This window comes from Rhopilema esculentum, chromosome 15 (genome assembly GCF_057945365.1).
Source record: "Rhopilema esculentum isolate cy_ngs chromosome 15, ASM5794536v1, whole genome shotgun sequence".
Lineage (NCBI taxonomy): Eukaryota > Metazoa > Cnidaria > Scyphozoa > Rhizostomeae > Rhizostomatidae > Rhopilema > Rhopilema esculentum.
Genome location: NC_142829.1, coordinates 2,937,647 through 2,956,658, shown reverse-complemented (window position 1 = coordinate 2,956,658; position 19,012 = coordinate 2,937,647). Strand labels below are relative to the sequence as shown.

The 19,012-nt window shown below is 37.1% G+C and overlaps 1 protein-coding gene across 3 annotated transcripts in view; it reads left to right on the top strand.

Moving 5' to 3' along the window:
* LOC135685833 (uncharacterized) overlaps nt 1-14,340 on the top strand; it is a 36,255-nt gene extending 21,915 nt beyond the window's left edge. For all 3 annotated transcript variants that reach the window (XM_089112662.1, XM_089112661.1, XM_065201916.2), the window contains 5 exons: nt 3,149-3,433; nt 8,450-8,523; nt 10,152-10,950; nt 11,988-12,690; nt 13,619-14,340. In XM_089112662.1, coding sequence (XP_088968788.1) covers nt 3,149-3,433; nt 8,450-8,523; nt 10,152-10,950; nt 11,988-12,690; nt 13,619-13,863 — 2,106 coding nt within the window. In that variant the 3' untranslated portion in view covers nt 13,864-14,340. The remainder of the gene's footprint in view (nt 1-3,148; nt 3,434-8,449; nt 8,524-10,151; nt 10,951-11,987; nt 12,691-13,618) is intronic.
* Nucleotides 14,341-19,012: the final 4,672 nt, after the last annotated feature.

Genomic DNA, 19,012 nt, shown 5'->3' with positions numbered 1-19,012 from the left:
AATCATAAAATCACTTTTGATCACATCTAGCTGAGTTGAATAAACACCCAATCAAATGTCTATTTTTTTCATAATCATAAAATCACTTTTGATCACATCCAATCACTGATGCTGATATCCCAATCAAATAGTAAAGACTGACAAAGATTGGCATAGAGATCGCTCCATGATCTCCCAAACGGCCGGTTTTCTATTAAAGAATGTAAACAGATGAAGATGGTATAATGGTTGTATTTATCCTATATATTTGCCTGTGGCCTAGAATCCCTTTGAAAGGAGCATTTACCTGTCGCTGCTTGTTCTTCCTTCTGTTAAAAAATTCTTGAGAGTTCAGGCTGAGCTGTTTTACATATTCTGTGCGGTTTGTGAAATACATTTATTACACATCTTAATCCAGTCAGTGGTTTAATTACAATCCTTTCTTTGTTTGCGCTCGATTTTCAGTATCATCTTCTAATCTCTAAGGCTCTTATTCTGTACTTGGATTACGTAATGACCTTACGTTGCTGCTCTCCTCTATTTTGGCATATTCAGAAGCCAGGTTTCCGTGCTAATATTCACTGTTGCAGTTTCTAACTCTGGGAAGTCCTCAAAAGAACTTGAACGTGAATGTGCGATCGGGTAAGTGTGTACATGTTTTGAATTTATCATGGTTTCTAGACTGTATTCTTCTGCTGGCGAAAGAGAATCTTTTATCGAGAGGTTTTGTTCGTACCTTGACTTTATTGAGCAGCTCTGAATCGCGACTAGTGCTGAAAACGTCAGTATCGAAAAGCTCGGTTCTTGTTTGGATAATTTATATCGTTGACAATGTTATTTCATTACTAACAAGTGAACAAAGATAACTGAAGGATATTTAGTCTGTTTTGGACGTCGAATTCCTGAAATTCCAAAATTACAGTTGCTGTCTGGCTCGCAAACCTTGGCCAGACATTCCCTGCTAAATCAAGCTTGTCTTTTTGTAAACGAAACCTAAAACGTTTTTGAGCCGCCATGTTGCAACCTGCCTTGAATCAGATGGCAGATTAGCCGCTTCACTGCAAGCCAGCTAGTTGATACAGCAGCGATTGATTCAAAGTTGCCTTCAGATGGATCCCAGAGGCTTGTTTACCTTTTTTGATCTTGCATTTCAGCCAATTTATATTTCTTTGTAAGCATAAACCATAATTTCAAATTCTTTGTTCCTGGGCTAACGTGAGTTTTCAGTACCTCTTCACAGTCGTTAAATTACCACGCAATTTTTCTCGAGCAACCTTCATGTCATATGAATTTCGCCGGATTATCTTTATAGGAAAATAGAAAGCAATAATTTCGTTTAAAAACAAGGTTTTCTTCACCTCAAAGAACTGTTACATTCTTGGTTTTTTTAAGCATTTATTGCTGAATAAAGCACAAACATTTTTATAATGGTCTAAGCTCAGGTTTCTTGACAGTACACAACATTACCAGCGAGAGTGATAGATGTATCGTAAGTTTTTTGCACTAGACCTGATGACTGTATTCTGGTCATTACGTCATGTCTTACTTAACTGTCAAAACTTAACTTCGTATTGCTTTCACTCTGTGGGCACTTTCTAAGCCTATAGTTTGTTCTGTATATTAGGATTTTTGAATGAAGCTTTTGTAATCTCTATTGAGGAGCACCGTCTATGGACTGAATTGTCATTTTCAAACTTCGATTTTTTTCTATTCTTTTAATAGCAATTGTAACCCTGTGTACCTAATATCTGGTTTCTTCTGGAACCCGGTTATTTCTAAGCTGATACTTTTAAAATACTTCTTGCATCCTTTTGTCCAGACCTGTTTGGCAAGTTATAACAATTTACCTACATTTTTAAGCAAAACCAGTGATTATATTCCCAGCATATGAGAGCATATTTTTATATAATGATATTGCATCCATTACAAGCAAAACATGCTTTGCTCCGCATGTAATACTTCGAGAAAAATTCAAATCACTACAACTCAGGGAAAACCCCACAATTATTGATAAGCATTATCTTTGAAATCGTTTACGCAAACTAGAAAACCCTAATTCTGTCCTTTAGGTCAGAGTTGTTACAGATGGATAATATACGAAAGTACAGACCTTTTAATTAAGCGACCAAATCAAAATGGACACAAAGTTTGATTTTAACGTGATACCGAATAAATATTCTTGTTCACTAAACCAGTGAAGGCATTTCAAAAGTTAACTGTTTACCATTTATCAACCATTGCCATTAACACTGTTAGTTTGTTTTGTGGGCTACAACTGAATGGGTTTTTTACCGCAGCTAACTATATACAGCCTTTGTTGTTCCTGACGATCTGGGGTCGAAGAGCAGGCAATGCGGGTTGGGGCGGAGACCATTGCTTATACTTTGGTAAAAGGTTAAAGGATTTTTATGTGGAATGTTTTATGATAAGTCTTTCGATTTTTTGCAACCACGCCCCCCCCCCCACTTTTGAAATTGTATGGGAGACCTCAGCTCCAAGGAAGGTCCTCCTATAAACCTTTAATACCGTATCTCTGTGAGCAAGTTTAGCAAAACAACAAATTCGTAACCGTGATTAACCGCATGATAAAGCTTTTAGCTAAACGTCATATCGTTCTGTAGAATATAAAAAACATTCATTTTGAGAAGTTGCTACTTCAGTTTAGAGTTTGATTAGATACCTCCAAGGCGAATTTTTTTTCAGGAAATTATATTTGGTATGTATTGTATAGGTATGTATAGGTATGTATGTATAGTATAGGTATGTATAGGTATGTATTGGTATGTATTTGGTCGTCTGTATAGCCTAATTATATCGTCTTCCTTGGGTCTTTTAGTACTTCGCAGTTTTGTTGGCCTCGCCCGAATTGCCGAACGAGTTGCGGTGAATGAATTGGCGAATTACTAGCATTCTCGGGCGAATCTAAAGAGCTAATTATGGGTCGTTAATCCCCCCGATCATTTGAAAATCTTTATCGAAAATCACCAGTAAATCCGTGCTAAAGAAGGGGGATTTGCAAGTGGTAGCGTCGTGGTTACTGTCCACTTAAATGTTTATCTTTTAAACTGTTACACCCTGGTCGTAACTTTATAATGATTACCTTTAAGTGCAACAAAGAATACCGAAGGGGGTAACTGCTCAATAAATTGAAAATGAATTATCTTTGCAGGATGTTTATTGGCAGAAAAATATGTCGCCAAGTCCAGAAAGACGGGGAAAGAACTTTGAGAACATAACCGACCTGAACGCGTTGAAGGAAATAAAAAAGTCTGACCATCACAGCCAAAGTGACGGTAGTGGCGTTCGGTCCCCAAGATACCAAATTAGGAAAAAGAGGCGGAAGTACACAACAGGCCATGCGAGTAGCAAGCACAAAGGCAAAGACGATTTCGAGGATGATAATTACAAAAATGAGAAGGAATCGCGGACGATAAAAGACCCAAAAACGTCCAAGGTATGCCATGTTTGATTATTCTTAATAAATGTTTTGATGCTTTTTATCAAGAGATAATTCGTTCCATTCTGTAGTTTAATTCCGTGATTAAGTGTTTTTATGTCTTACTTTCGTAACACGACATTTCGTAAATTTTTATACACTTTTAAATGGGTTCTCGTTTCACCAGTCACGTGACCTAATGCGTCTTGCAAGTGTCTGTTACGGTGAAAGTAATTCGTAATGTAATGCTTTGATTAAGCTACTGTCTTTCTATTTATGATCTAGCTTTGATCTAGCCGCAAAGCTGTTTTTAACCGTGGGATTTCCAGCCATGCCCATGCTCTCTTTCCTCACAACTGCGATCTGCTTTTTGTTCTGATAAACAAGTTTTATTTTGGCCCTGCTTGTCTGGACTGTGCCAAGGGCCAGTCAAAACAAAAAATTCCAAAAAGCAATGGTGCTCCAAAAGTTACGGTAGAAGAAGCAAGATTTTCAAAAATTTGAGATTTTTGGCTACCTGGTTATCACAAATTTGTTTTTGGATATCAAAAACATATCACAATTCAGAGTGTCAGCTTCGAAAGATTGTGGAGGATTTTCAGCTTGACCTAGTAAATGTTTGTAAATTTGAGTCTTTGAAGAGGCAGATCTGTATGAAGAATGAACAAAACATGATGGTATTTTGTTGCCCTGTACTGTATCAAAATAAGTTTAGGCGGTTGACTTGTCTGTCTACTTAGGAATTGTCTAGTTTCCATACTGCTCGACCTGATAGTCATAAATAAGCATGACTTATAATCATAAATTAGTATGATTAATTATTTCAAGTAAAGGGTTAGGGTTAGGGTAAGGGTTAGGGCTAGGTTTAGGGTTAGGTTTAGGGTAAACTAATTACGTCATCAGGTCGAGCAGTATGGAAACTAGACAGCTCCGTCTACTTATGTCTTGAGCCTCATTTTGGTATTGAAGCAAGCCTCGAAATGCAGTGCAATGTGATAGCTGTGCCCTATCAACACCTTTGTGAAGGGGATTTTGAAAGTCAATATATTCTAAAAAAAATTCCCAGAGCGAGCTTGCTTACAACCTTTGCATGAAGTGTGGAGTCTAACAGACCACAATTTCCTAATTCGACCTGTTTTGTGGTGTACTAGTAACAAGATTAATCCATTTCGTTTCAAGTTTCTACATCGAGAGGCAATAAATTGTTTGTCATATGATTGTTATTTTCTTTGGTTATGTACTGTCTGTTACAGTTGGTTTCACCGTTTCCAGGTTCATTCAATCCTGATATTTCAAAAACTTGAATTGTTGTACTGTGTTCAACCATGAGATCCATTTGTTTTGATTTTGCAAAATTCTATCCTGATCGTTTAAGCTGATAACTCGCGTCTGTGTATGCCGAAAATCAGGTGGTTAAAGCCAATAAAGGTAATTTAAAGTGTCTGTTTTAAGCAGCAATGTCTGCGGTCGTATTCAGCTACAGAAAGGAATGGCAGATGATCGCAATGTTTTTGCGGTTGGCCAAGAAATATAGAACATAACCAGCAGGTCGGTATTCACATTTCTTAGTACAGTTTGTCAGTTGCTTGTATATAATTTGTTGTGCGCTGTATGATAAAAAGGGAGGCCACTGGTGCAAATTTCTTGTAGGCAATGGCATTGGTATGTTCTTGCTAAATTCATCAACTCAACCTGTCTTTGCTGCATTTTGTTTCTCATACATTAAGTCGTACACGGTATTAATTAATTGAATGTCAAAGGGGTAAATTTCCAGCTCTCTTTTTGTAATCAAGATCATCTCAAATCATTGTTTTAATGTTAAGCAATTTCTATTTCACGTGTTAGTTTTTGAAAGAAGAAAACCGTAATTGAAATTGATGAAGCATGGAGATAAAATACTCTCGGTTTTCCGTGCCTTGTTTACAGTTATTGGTGAATACTTTTTGTGATGTGTCCTGCCAGGGGAACTGTGAGTTAGGCCACGAGTGTAGATAGGCCAAGTTTATGATTAGTTCTCGTCGCTGAATTCATCATTCGATCTTTTGGTCAATGAAACCGTACCTTTATGGGAAAATGTCTTACATTCCTTCATGCATGTACGTTTCAAAGGGTTTTTAGAAGGTCCTGTCATCAAGACATTTGATAATAGAATAGAGGGAAATTAAGCCTTGTGAGAAAATCTACGTGTACGTGTCTATTGCTCCCTAAGTTGTGCAACAGTTGCCTTTTCTCTTGACATGTGCTGCCTATCTGTTTCTTTAAGACTCCATTTCCACTCTTCTTAAAAGTGGGTGAAATCTAGCCCATAACTGAGCCCATATTTCATGCTAACGGATATTGGACTTAAATTTCCCCCTATTGCTACTTTACTGTACTTTTGTCTATTGTACTTATCTCAACTCTTTGTTAATCAGTCTTTTTCATATTTTAAACTGTTCATTGCATGTTTGCTTTTCTTCTGCTTGTAACAGAATCTAGAACAAATAATTCCTTTTTTCCGGTTGACAAATCAGAAATATGATAATCTTCATTTCTAAGTAAATAAAACCAGCCGTGGCTTAGTTGCAAAACTTGGATTTTCTGCTAAACTTCGGGCCTTGCTTGGCAAACCTTTGCTGCTTATTCTTTGGCAACATTCATCTTTTCTTTGAAAACGACGAATTTGAGCGAATACATAAGATTCGGGGCCTCCTGTCCACCTAGCAACCTACTGGGGACTTGCTCTTGCTTATTGGGGGAAAACCCATTGCCAAGAGACCAATAGCTACAATAGCTAATTATGTTTGTAGCTCATCAAGAGAAATAATTCAATGGCCATAACTCGGTTTTCGGAGCCACTGTCTGTCAACCTAAGCATAATTTAATCTTTCAGTTTGGTTGTTTAAATGGGAGATGTGGATGGTCCTGCTGAGCTGAATTGCCCAGAACTAGCTAGATTCAAATCCGTTTCTTTATTGTTTGTTCGACATGCTCATAAATTTGCTAATTTAAGCCAGATCCGGATGAGGACTTTTTTAGGCCCTTAAAGAAAGTCGATGCCGCATTGAGCTTTGCTTCTTTAAGTTCTTGTTCTAATTGGATGGAAATCGAATGACCGATCTCATCTGGCTTTTTCCTTGTAAATTATTGGATTTCGAAGATTTGCCGGAAATTCTCTTACCCATTTGTCTTAAAATTCATTTAATCGTAAGAATTCTTTATTTAAGTCTTGGCTTCGGCAATAAAGAATGGCACTGGTGTTTAAGACCGCACATTGAGTCCTTTACGCAGCACAAACGCTAATAACTTCTTTATTTTGAACCAATGTCGTGATTATCTGTAAAATTGAATATAGAAAAGAGTTCCATATATTGGAATTGCATTTTGGCCTGTACGGAATAACCTAATATGTTTGCATATTGTTGAGGACAATCTATCACCTTTCATGTATAGGGTAAATACCAGGCGCTTATGAGGTAGCCCGTAAAAGATCTCTGAAGTCTCCCAGTTTTGCGTTCTTTTCATAGTTGTAATACTTGCTGTACTAATTTAAATTGATTTGAGTTGACGTCACTACTGACGGAATGGGTCTCTTTGTAGAAGCTTCGATTAATCCTTCAGACAAATTCCAGAGATCCATATACCACGACTTACAACTGACTCATAAATATCTTTGTATCTTTTTTCCAAGCAGGTGAACTAACGTCGTTTCTTTTTAGATAATATGTTGTGTCGTGGAGATTCTACTTTAGGTTGTAAAGCTCTCATGTCCCTCCAAGAATTCTGAGGAGAATCTGCCTGCCTGTTATTGACGCCGTTTTCATTTCATACGAAATAGATATTTGCCTTTGTCAAATGTAAAACCTCTATTGTTTTTCGTCCGATGATCTTTGTATCTATGTCTATAAGTTGATCTTTGCTCGTAAATTCGTAAATTCAACTGTATAATACTTAATTTGTTTTTTATTATAGTACCTAATTTATGATTTTATTTCCCATTTCCTTAAATATTTTGTTATTGACGTTGACGTCAATGGAAAATGTTGGCTGTGTTCGGACAAGGTTGACTGTGTTCTGGAAAGGTTAGCTTTTGAAACTCAAAATGTATCAGAATTTAAAGCCACATTGTATCAAGTATCCAGATTGCATCATGGAATTGTATCAAGTGTCCTGGTTTTGTGGATTTTTTGGTTCTTCCTTTTACCAGTTCTTAAGGACCTGGTTTAACCAAGTTTCTGTTTACCAGCTCACGGTGTCCTAGTTCAACCGGCTTTCAGTTAGCCAGATTTTGAGTTCGTGGTTTAAACTGCTTTGTTTTAACCTGCTCCAGGTTTCAAGGTCCTGGTTTAACCAAGTTTCTGTTTACCAGCTCACGGTGGCCTAGTTCAACCGCCTTTCAGTTAGCCAGCTTTTGGGTTCGTAGTTTAACCTGCTCCAGATTTCAAGGTTCTGGTTTAACCAAGTTTCTGTTTACCAGCTCACGGTTTCTTAGTTCAACCGGGTTTCAGTTAGCCAGCTTTTAGGTTCGTGGTCTAACCAGCTTTCAGGGACTTGGTTTAACACACTCATAGGTTCCTGGTTTAACCTGCTGAGTTTTAACCAGGTTTCAATGTCCTTGTTTTAGGCGTTCTATGAAGTATCATTGAATCTTTATATGATTAATAAAACCCTCTGTTAGATATGAATAACCAATTGAAATTCTTTAAGAAGGTGTAATGGTGTCATATTTCCTTGTAAAAATGAATTTCTTCCATCGGACTGTGTCCATGTCCTGGAGGTGTTTATCCAGCCATATACTCCCTATCCATATTAACTTTCTTTTAAGCGAAATATTTTAGGATATTAGGTAGAAGGTAAGCTGTTTGTGCGTGTGCTATGCACTTTTTGCGCCTTGATCTACCTCTCAGATTAAACGTGTCACATTTTCGTATTGCTCCTTTTTTGTGCCAGTATGACGGCGTTTGTTACCTTTCTCAGGCAAATATTCTGCTTAAATGAATTCGTAATGCGTAAAGAATATTTACACCTTATACTAAACACTCCTTTTTGTTTCAGCTTTTCAAGAAGAAAAAACAAGCATCAGCCAAAATGGTGTCATCGAAAAAGTTAAAAAGGGTGCTAGAACAAGGGTAAGCGACATCTCATAAAAATTTAAGCATTTTTTCATTTAATTGTTTCTATGTCACTTGCTGAGAATGATCTATCCAACCTTCTGTTCTGTATTTTACTCCATATCCTCGTCGATGTATTTTCTCTGCTTGGACGAGATCTGCCAAGAAGCATTCTATAATGAATCTGGTTACCTGGTTAGTTGCTCGTTGCTTATGAACTATACGACTTCGGTTGGCTTTTAAAGGTCTTCGGTTTTAAGGTTGATATGGTGATGTTTTATCCTAGATACAGCCTACTCCTCCCTCTTACAAGCCTTATTTGAATTTGTCTTTGAAGCATTTAATCGTGCTGTGTTATATAAGTCTAATAATGAAATATCATCTTGAAGCTACCAATGGAAGATAATTACCATCTATAGATAGATAGTACCTATTCATACACACACAGGTTTTTGAATACTGTCGGTATTTTAGTTTTAAAACCCAGACAATGTTGAAAGAACTATGTGTATCATACATTCTTAATGTCCTCTCCGTTTGCATCCTTAAAAGAGTTCCTTTCAATAGTTTTTTTCATTTCTCGTAAAATTATGTCAACCCCGTGACAGATTCTTTGGATTAAATTTTGGATCTCGACATAGATTCTTAATTAATCGGTTTATTGTACAATGGGCGGTAGAAGGGATCTGAAAAAGTAAAGAATTCTTTTACGTCAAAACTTTGATAGCTTAATCTTTGCCACGATCCTTCCTTAATAAAATTGACAACCGCAAATTTTACCCATAAAAAGTAATGACTTCATTCATTAACTCTGGTAGTGTAACGTTTGTGCTAGCTTTTCTTTTGCAGTTTCATTGAATAGCAGATTTTTCCTGATTATAAATGTCTTCTTTTTGCCTTTTTAATCTCCTGTTGATTTTTTTTCAAGAACTCCAGGCATATGAGAGTTTTCTAGTCTAGCGTCTGATGTCTTCTAGCTTAAGTTGAAAATCATGTTCGAGATATGATTTGTGTATTCTTTGACGCAGACACAACTGCCTCTTTTCATGTGACCGAAATGATAAGATCGATTCAGAACTGCAGGTGTTATGGTCTTGTGGCCTGGCCAAACCATAATTCAAATAGACAAATCGCCAGCTGAATCTGTCTTATTTCCAGTAAATATACAAGTCTGCTACTTTATCCGTGTCATTAGTATTCGTCATGTCATGACTATTGTCAGAACTTGATACTTCAGGCAGGGTAATCGTAGGGATTCTGTAGAGCACGTTTGTTAATCTTCGATGAAGCCGTTTCAAATTCACTGTTATGATTGTCTGACCAGTAGCATGCTTGAATGAAATGAGTGGAAGAGCTTCGTACTGGGTCAGTGGAAAGGAAGCGACTCAGTGCTAAAATGAAGCAACTCAGTGCTAAAATGAAGCACTTTTATAGTACATTCTAATATTGTCCTTTTTCTGTTTCAAATCCTTTTGAAAAGCGTTAGTTTCTGCACATTTTTAATTGTTTGTACAAAACTAATCTGTCATGATTCCAAAGCCAAGTATCTTTAGCCACACCCTTCTCTTTTCATCTGATCCTATCTTTCTACCTTATTGTTTCTTTCGTTTGTCAAGATATTAAAGTCACGCTTTTGTTCGTTTTAGGGAAGATGAAATAAGCCTGACTTCGCCAAAGAGTTTTGAAAAGTCAGAGACTGCTGACACCATCCCAAGTCCACGCGTTAAGGGTCGAGCTGAGATTAGAATGGCTGCAGTTACGCAGCTGAAGGAGACTCCAAAAGGAAACGGAGCCATACAATTGGATCAGCTGAGCTTGGAGGAACAAATTCAATACAAAAAAGGGCTGAGGGAATTTCTGAAGGATTCCCTTGCCTCTCGTAAAAGCCCAGCCAATACGGATGAAGGTTCATCCTCAAAAACGGGAACTCTTGAGCATAAAAAAGGGAAAGACAGCAGGCTAGGGCACGCAGAACTAAAGGAGCACATGAAATTGACAGAAAAGGATATCGATGCTTTATTAAAGAAGGAGATTTTAGGGACAGGGAAAGAAAGCAAAAACCCAACGAAAAGAAGTAAAGATCCTAAAAGGTCACAAAAGAAAAGCAAGAAAGCAGTTTATGGGTCTGAAGATGATGACGACGAGGATATTGTTGTTATCAGGCTAGATCCGAAGCTAGAAATGCCGAAGAAATCGAAACGTTCTAAGGAAAGGAGGACTTTGGAGAACGGAGTTCGTACGAAAGAAGACGATTCGTTTTTTAGAGATGAGAAAGACAGGCACACAGAAAGCAGAACTTCTAAAGGAGATACGTTAGAAAGAAAACACGACAGAAGCTCTTCAAAAAAGGAAACTCCAGAGAAAAAATTGGATAAATCCAAACGAGAGGAGAGCAAGGGCACTCTAAAGCGAGAAAAGAAGCAGGAAAATAAAGAATGGCCTAAAGTAAGTTCTGTGGCATCATTTGTGATATGCATTTGCAGTCATGAAATTTCGGGTCACCTTTTGACATTGCTAACCCATGATCCAGCCAATTCTGTCCTTCCTTTAGCATTTCTTTGCAGACATACATTGCCTTGTCATAACGTTTTCAGAGTAGCGTGGCCTACCTAAGCTTAAAATACTGGTTGTCCGCACGAAGAAATCCAAACGTTTTGCATGTAGGAGACAAACAGCGCTTGAATGTTGTCTGCGAATAATTACATGTTTCTATTGACTTCTCCATTTCCTCTGAGTTTCGAGGGCTGCCTTTGATAGTATGGAATCTGCTTTCGACCTCAACTGGTCCAAGAATAAGTGCTAACTTTTTTATGGCAATCTCCTATTTACGTATCCTCGTGTTCTTTTGTTTTTCATTTCGACGGTCTTTCTTTCAGTATTCCTCCTTTCGTTCTTTCAATCTTTCTCTTTTCGATTGATCGCTGCCTTCTTCTGTTCTACCTTACCTAAAATATTTTGCAGTACGTCAAGATCTTTAAGTTAGACTGAATCCACTCTTTAGGTCAAAAGATCGAAACTTTTGGAAGAACTGTGGTGCGAATCTTGTCCTTTGAATCTTTACATTCACCCTGTGAACGGTCTCCTGCATTCCGTTTAAGAGCATTTCTCCACCACTTTTCGTGAACCAAATTTTTCCTTTAGTTATTTTTTAAAGAACACCAGTGCAGTGACAGCGCCAGGAAGAGTTGGGGGTGTATGGGAATCCTAACTACCCTCAAATTTTGGCTAAATATTATTGTGAATTGTCATAGAGAGCAATTCATTTATGTTTGATTTTCGCGAACTAGCACCATTAAGTGGGTGTGACATCGAAATGCTGATAAAAGACGGTGTTTCTGTTTTATTAAAAGGGCGTAACCACAAAAAATGTAACCTGCTAAGCCTAATGATAAGCCCAACGATCCGCCACGGTACCTGTTAAAATGGATCTGATATTTGTTTATCTGTCATGGTTGGTAATATAAACTTTCCTTCCTTTTCAGTTCGAAGTGCTTATGGATGAGACGTGTGGAATAGAGGCTGGGCCAAGCGGAGCCACTTCGCCAAAACTGCGACCTGCCCATCATGAAACCGACAAAGGACACCGCACCCATAGGAGGTCACGCAGCCCGGATTTCCCTTCGAAAGAAGCAACTTTTGAAAAGATCCATAAATTAGAGAAACGGTTTAAGCATTTTCTACAATTAACTACAGAAAAACTCGATGAACAAAAAGAAATAGACAATAAACATTACAGCGAGCTGAAAAATGATATTTCAAGCATGGAAAGGAATTTGGAAAGGACTACTCGAAATAGCGCTCTTGAAATGATAGAAACGGTTACAAAGGAGCTTGATTGCTCAATGAAAAAATGGACCAAAGCTTTACGTAGTATTAAACGAGAAGGAAAAAGTTCTGAATGGACTAGCGATGCTTCGTCAGATCTTGGTCGAATTTCGCAAAATAGAAAATATGTCGTCACGTCGGCTATAGTAACAAGATCTCCGCGAGATTCCGAGGCAGATAAATCTTCAACCCTTGAACGGCGCAAGGGTTTAAGCAACACTAATAAAAAGGCCAATGGCCACGTAATAATGGAGACTGCAGAAGAGGAAACACCCGCAACGGAGCAGAGTTTATCTGAATGTGCGAAGGAGGAAAAAAGTGTTGTGAGCAAAGATGGCGACGCGGAAAATAGTTTTGCAGGTAAAGTGAGGATTGGATTTATTATATTTATGAATATTTATAATATTTCGTGGTTATTTTATTCAAGTACGAGAATTGCCGTATTTAAAGGAACTTCTTGTAGTAGCAAATAGAAATATTGAATTTTTTCAAGTAAGTGTAACTTGCAACCCTTTCATGCAAGGATTGTATAGTTGAACAAAGCGCCAGTTCTATTGGTTTTCTACATAGCTTTAAGTGTAGATTTCAGTAATTTTTGACAATTTATGTCATGGGATGAAATGAGTAAAATTTGGAGCGAGTCGTATGCCCTTTCTAGAAATTTAAGAAAAAAACACACACAAACTTTATTCATTACAAACTAAATAAAATGATTAGATCTTTAGTATCTTCAAAATGTAGCCATTGGAAAGTTTCGATAGGTTTACAAAGGCTTGGTAAAATAGTGGTGCAGAGAACAAATACTTTATAAATTCTAAAACTACGGTAAATTTTAATGTTTCTTCGAAAACTTGCAAAAATAGAGGCTTGCAATAATAGGTTTCTTATATTTAAAAAATATTCCTATCTTATAAGTTTTAGTATTAATTAGTTTTTAATGTGTAATTTAATAACTTTTGTGGACTTTTCCCGTTGTATATTCGTTTTTGAGTTCTTACAGCATTTCCTATAGCTATATGTTTTGTGGGACTAAAATATTTTCAGCCATTCCACCTTTTTTCTTGAAACTGTGCATATTTTTTGCATATGTATTTCACACTACTAGACCGCAACTGATTTTAAACTGAATAGAGAAGGTCTTATAAGAATTTATTTCGTTTTATAAGAATTTATTTCGACAATACCAACTGCGGTTTCATGTTGAACTTCAAACAACAAATAGGCCTAGACTTTTTCTTGGATTGTAATGAAAACCCTGTTAATTATTCTATTTGTTTATCTTCTTTAGGACACAAAGAAGGACGCGCTGCTCCGCAAGGACGTTCGGACGAGTCTTCTCCTAGCCTGCTAAGTAGGCATCCAGGAGATGGGGACCATATGAGCCTCGAAAAGTGGTATCAAGAACAGTTGAAAGAGGCTGAAGAAAGATGGCGGCTAAAAGCAGAGTCAGATCAGCAGGCGCTGCGAAATCGAATAAAAGAACTGGAAGATGTCCTTTTCCAGTTTACTGGAACGCATAACACGATGGTGTAGGGTTACAAGATCTAGGCACCCTGTGGTTAACCCGGTGGAAAGCTTTGAAACTGTTGGCTTTGGTTGGAAAGTGCTCCTATTTTATGATATTGTTTGTACCTGGTACAGTTTCATTTTTCGAGAAACTTCTTCCGAATCTGCGGACAGAAGTTGAAACCATAAACAAACAGACATGCGAGCATTGGAATTTTTAAACATTGCAAGAAGTCCCTTCTAGCTTCTTCATGTTCAATGTTCATGTTACGTGGGTGATGGACAATAGTAGCATTGATTGCTTTTATCTATGAAAGGGCCATCCCCAGCAATCCCAGGGTCAAAAGATGACTATACTTGGCCATCAGTTCACTCTGCTTAATTTACAAAGTACCCCAGCACCTTTCTGTTTATATTTAGTTTTCCAGACATGATGCTCCCTTGGGTTTTACTAGATTTACAACATCGTTTCATTCATATGCAAATCGCAGTTTAGGAAAAGTTTAACAAAGCAACGATTTTTTAAAATATCATTTTCAAATACATCATGATAATGAGGCAGTTTGAAATCTATCACTAATCTTTTGTTTAGCTGAGATCAAAATATGTCATCGACCACGTTATCTATCCTCTGCTCATAAATCCGGTTGTGATTTTGTGTTTACGAAACATTAAACTACTAATATCACCAAACGATTCATTCGACTGAAAATGCATTTGGTGATGTAGTCCAACTGGCAACATAATGATTTATAACGAAAAGTTTTCGGTCCACTCCAGTTCTTTTTTTAATTTACTTTTCCTTTAGTAGGTCCAGCATTACCTCCAATAGTCGAAACTATAGCTTTCGTTTTAACATAGGTATTGGTAAAAAAGTTTGGTATTCATGATAATGAATTTATAGACGTGCTACCACTGAGGCACATGCAACTGGGTGCTGTGACATCGTTTCTTGATCGTCCTTTAGACCAGCATGTTGATTGAGCAGAGTAATCAGTGTTGGATTTCCTCATTTTGCTCTTTTTGGAAAATTTTATTTGCTTTTGTTGGGAAATTTGTCATAATCCTATGTTGACTTTCACTGGACAATTTATCAATGAACTTCTACCCCATTTGAAAAAAAAGATGCATTTGCCTTCCAGGACTTGTGCCTCAAAGTTTCTGAATACACTTCCAAATCTTACTTAGCAGTTTATTTTGCATTTTCGAGTGCCCGAAGATGTCTGTATTTTCAGATGATTTTACTTATAGGGTTACTATATTATTTAGTTATAAGATATAATGATGAAGGATTTCCAATATATTTATTAGAGTTGTTGATGAATTAAAGCAGAATTAGAAGCCATTTTTCTCAGCTGACTCTGTTTAGAAGCCATTCCTACAGAAAAGCTGTTCTCGCTTCTAATATGGACGTTACATAAACACAATTTTCACCAAGTTGTACGAATCGTCCATAGTTTGATTTATGCACGCTGTCAGAAATGTTTTTCCAATCGCAATATTCTTTTGTTAACGGTTGTGTTTCTTGTCGAGAGATCATATGTTGTTAATATGTACATTTGAGGCTTAATTTACAAGTCAGAAGTTGATGGTTAACATAATGTAGAGTTTGTGTAGAAGAGGTATTTTCTCAAATCAACTGAAGCTGTGTGTTTTTCTTAGAAATTCCAACTTTGCTACTGAAGTAGTCTGCCATTAAGACCCATCTCATGTAGCCCAAGTTCAGGTTGTGATGATAATTCTAAATTAATTTCACTGTTATGATTTTGAGAAGATTCCCTAGTACCCCTTCATACGTCATATACTTTTAAAAGGAAAAAGGTAAGATGCACCATTTGGTTTTCACGTAATTTGTTGAGGCCAATAAAGGAGTGCCCGAAAACCAAACTCAGCTTAGAATTAGCCAAAAGGTATGAATTTTCCATCAAGTCGCGTCTGAAAATGCCAGGCAACACTGGATTAGCTTAGGAGGTTTATTATCCCAAAAATGTCTGTTTGATTGGCCAAATGAATCGTAATTCGGTATTTTCAACTGAAACATTCACAAAGTTTTAGTTCTATGTCAATTTTTAATGATTTGGGAACCCCAAGGAAAGGAGACCCCGATGTGGAGTTGCTATATTTGTATAGAAAAATATGTTTCATTGCTCAGTGCCTGTTCAGGCTTCATGCTAAAGTTTCATCAATTAAATTTCCTTAAGCCTGGTTCCCACTTGGTCGTTTGGGTCGTTTGGATCGTTGGAAAATACCCAAACGACTGAAAAGACACAGTGGAAACGTACCTGCCAACGACCCAAAATACCCGAAAGACTCAAACGACAGTTGTCGCAGAGATAGAAAAAATTCTATCTCCGCGACCCAAAATACCCACGCATGAATGATTTTTGCAAGTGGAAACCGACAAGCGACTCAAACGACTCAAACGACCCACGCTTTAATAACTTTTTCTTCAAGAGTAGGGGTTTATCTTGTAACCGCGTGTTTGACTAGAACAAGAACAAGATAGCTGAATATTTCACAGAAAGCTTTATGGAAGAAGTTCAAAAATACAAGTGCCATTATAACAATTACTGGAAATAGTTTAAAAATAAATACAAAAATATCAAATCATGGCAAGCTATTGCACTGAAATTTAGTGATCTAACATCGTCGTCTGTACAAAGTCACCAGAGGTAGAAATAGTTGACTTGGCAACATCAGTTGTTGTTTATCAAATGCTATCATCGTTCCTTCCACGCATGCCGCCAAAATTAAATGAGCGATGCATGGTGCAAGCAATGAACAGCATCAACAACGAACGACTCGAAAGACTCAAACGACCAAGTGGAAACCAATGTGTTTTTTGGGTCGTTCGTGTCTTTCAGGAACGACTTTGACGACTCAAACGACCCAAATGACCAAGTGGGAACCAGGCTTAAGCGGCAATCTACCTTTGGTGGGAGGAAAGTAGTGAATGGAAAAACATGTTATTGGAAATAAGAAATATATTGTCTTTTCCCAGCCATTTTACTGGCAAAAGAACGAAAGAGGGGAGTGCTATACGAAATAAGCTGATTAGAACAGTGACTTCAAGAAGAATTCAATTATCAAAGGTTAGAGTCGACGATCATGATTTTTCGCAACATTTGATGGCTTATGAACAAGTGATTTTCGAAAGCTGGAACATTTGCTGCAACTGCGTAAGTATTTTCCAGTCATTTACAGCTTTCCCTGTAAATCTATTCGCGTATTGCCTACAGCGAATAATCCCAATGAATTGAAACTTAAGGTGCAAAGTATCATGGTATTTGTTTATTGAAGAACCGCACCTAAGCATCGAGAAACCTTTGTCTGTACAAGTTCCTTGATATAGCTTACTTATTGTCAATCTCCAACAGCAGTCGGTAAACTGAACTTTCTTTGGTATTCTGCTAACCAGGTTCAACTAATGACACTTGTCATCTAAAGTATAAGCGCAAACAACAATGGAGTAAGAGCTGATGCTTGATGTAGCCCAACAAAAAAGTTTCTCAAGTACCATTCACATTGTTGTTACAGCTCCAGCTCTCTTTAATGCAGCTCGAAAGCCTTGAGGCAGTAGGTCTTTCCAAATTTTTTCATTTCACTATCATTGATAATAAGGAAAGTGTTTCAGTGCATCAATCAAGAACATTTTTCAATGTCTTTGATGAAATTTCTTGCTTTGCACTAGCAGATAAATGTATCAAAAACTCACAATTCTTAACGTATGATTTTATCCTGTAAAAAATTTCAGCAATGAAGCTATTGTGTGAAGATCAAGTTCCTTTATTGTCACAATCATTCTCTCATAACAGCTAAAACGTAATGGATCTCCCTAAGTCACTGTCTATGATTTTGCCATCCTAAGCCAGTTTCTTCCTAATCTTGACCAGTGACATTGTTTTTTCAGAGTGAATTGTGGATTAACTGGAGTTTTTCTGTCTTGAAATCCCTTAACAGCATTACTGTGTTATTTCTAATCTTTCCACTGTACATAAGAAAAATGCATAGCTGCCTAAAAATAGACCTTAATATCACGAATGCCTACAGTTTCAAAATGCCTGAAATTCATGCTAGGTCTCTATGGTTTTAACTGTGGTTTTACTTTAAACAATTAACTGTAGTACCAGAAGCTTATTTGCAAAATGAAATGCAGTTGTGTGTGTGTGTGGGGGGGAGGGGGCGACCATTGACTACAAGTTTAACACTACCCCCACCACACCTACGCTCATTCCCCTTCCGTGCAACGTGGATGAAGTGATAAATGAGTTAATCGATTCGTACTTAAATGTGCCAATAACTTTAAACGAAATAAAAGACTCCATTGATAAATTAAAATCCGGTAAAGCAGCTGGAATTGATATGCTAAACGCGAAAATTCTTAAAAGTTTGAATGATGAGTGTCTTCAGGTCTTTGGGAAACTATCAAACAAAATTTTCGAGAATGGCTCTTTTCCTGAAGAATGGGCAGTTGGTATCATTATACTTCTGTTTAAAAGCGATGTTTAAAATTATAGGGGTATCACATTGCTAAGTATTTTTGGCAAAATATTTTTGGGGATCATACTAGAAAGGTTACAGCTGGTTGCAAAAGAATTTAATCTACTGCTTGAAAACCAGGCAGCATACAGAAAAGTTTATCGGACTAGTGATCGCATTTTCACTTTGCACGCGTTAATTGAAATTTTTCTTAATTATAAGAAATCTATCTTATTCATTTGCTTTGTTTATTTAAAGAAAGCATTCGATTCTGTTGATCATAAGCTGTTGTTACAAAAGCTTCTACCCTATGGCATTTAAATTTTTTAAAGATTGTTTCCTCACTATTCTCTAAAATGAAATCTAATGTAAGAGGTGATGATATGCTATCTGACTTTTTTGTTTGTTCTCGTGGTGTAAGACAGGGCTGTTTGTTGAGTCCTGCTTTATTAGCTTTTTCCTTGAATGATCTGGATGGTTATATTTGTGAAGCTTCCTCCAGCGTGTTTCTGGGTGGCGTTAAAATCAGCACGTTTCTATGGTTTGCAAGCTCAGCTGACTGAACTCGATCGTTACACAAAGAGGTTTGAAATTGTCTTTAAATGTTGATAAGACAAAAATTTTGGTTGCTGGTAGGAATACTAGTAAATCAATATCATCACACGCGTGGAAAATATGGAAATGTGTGGTAAAAACT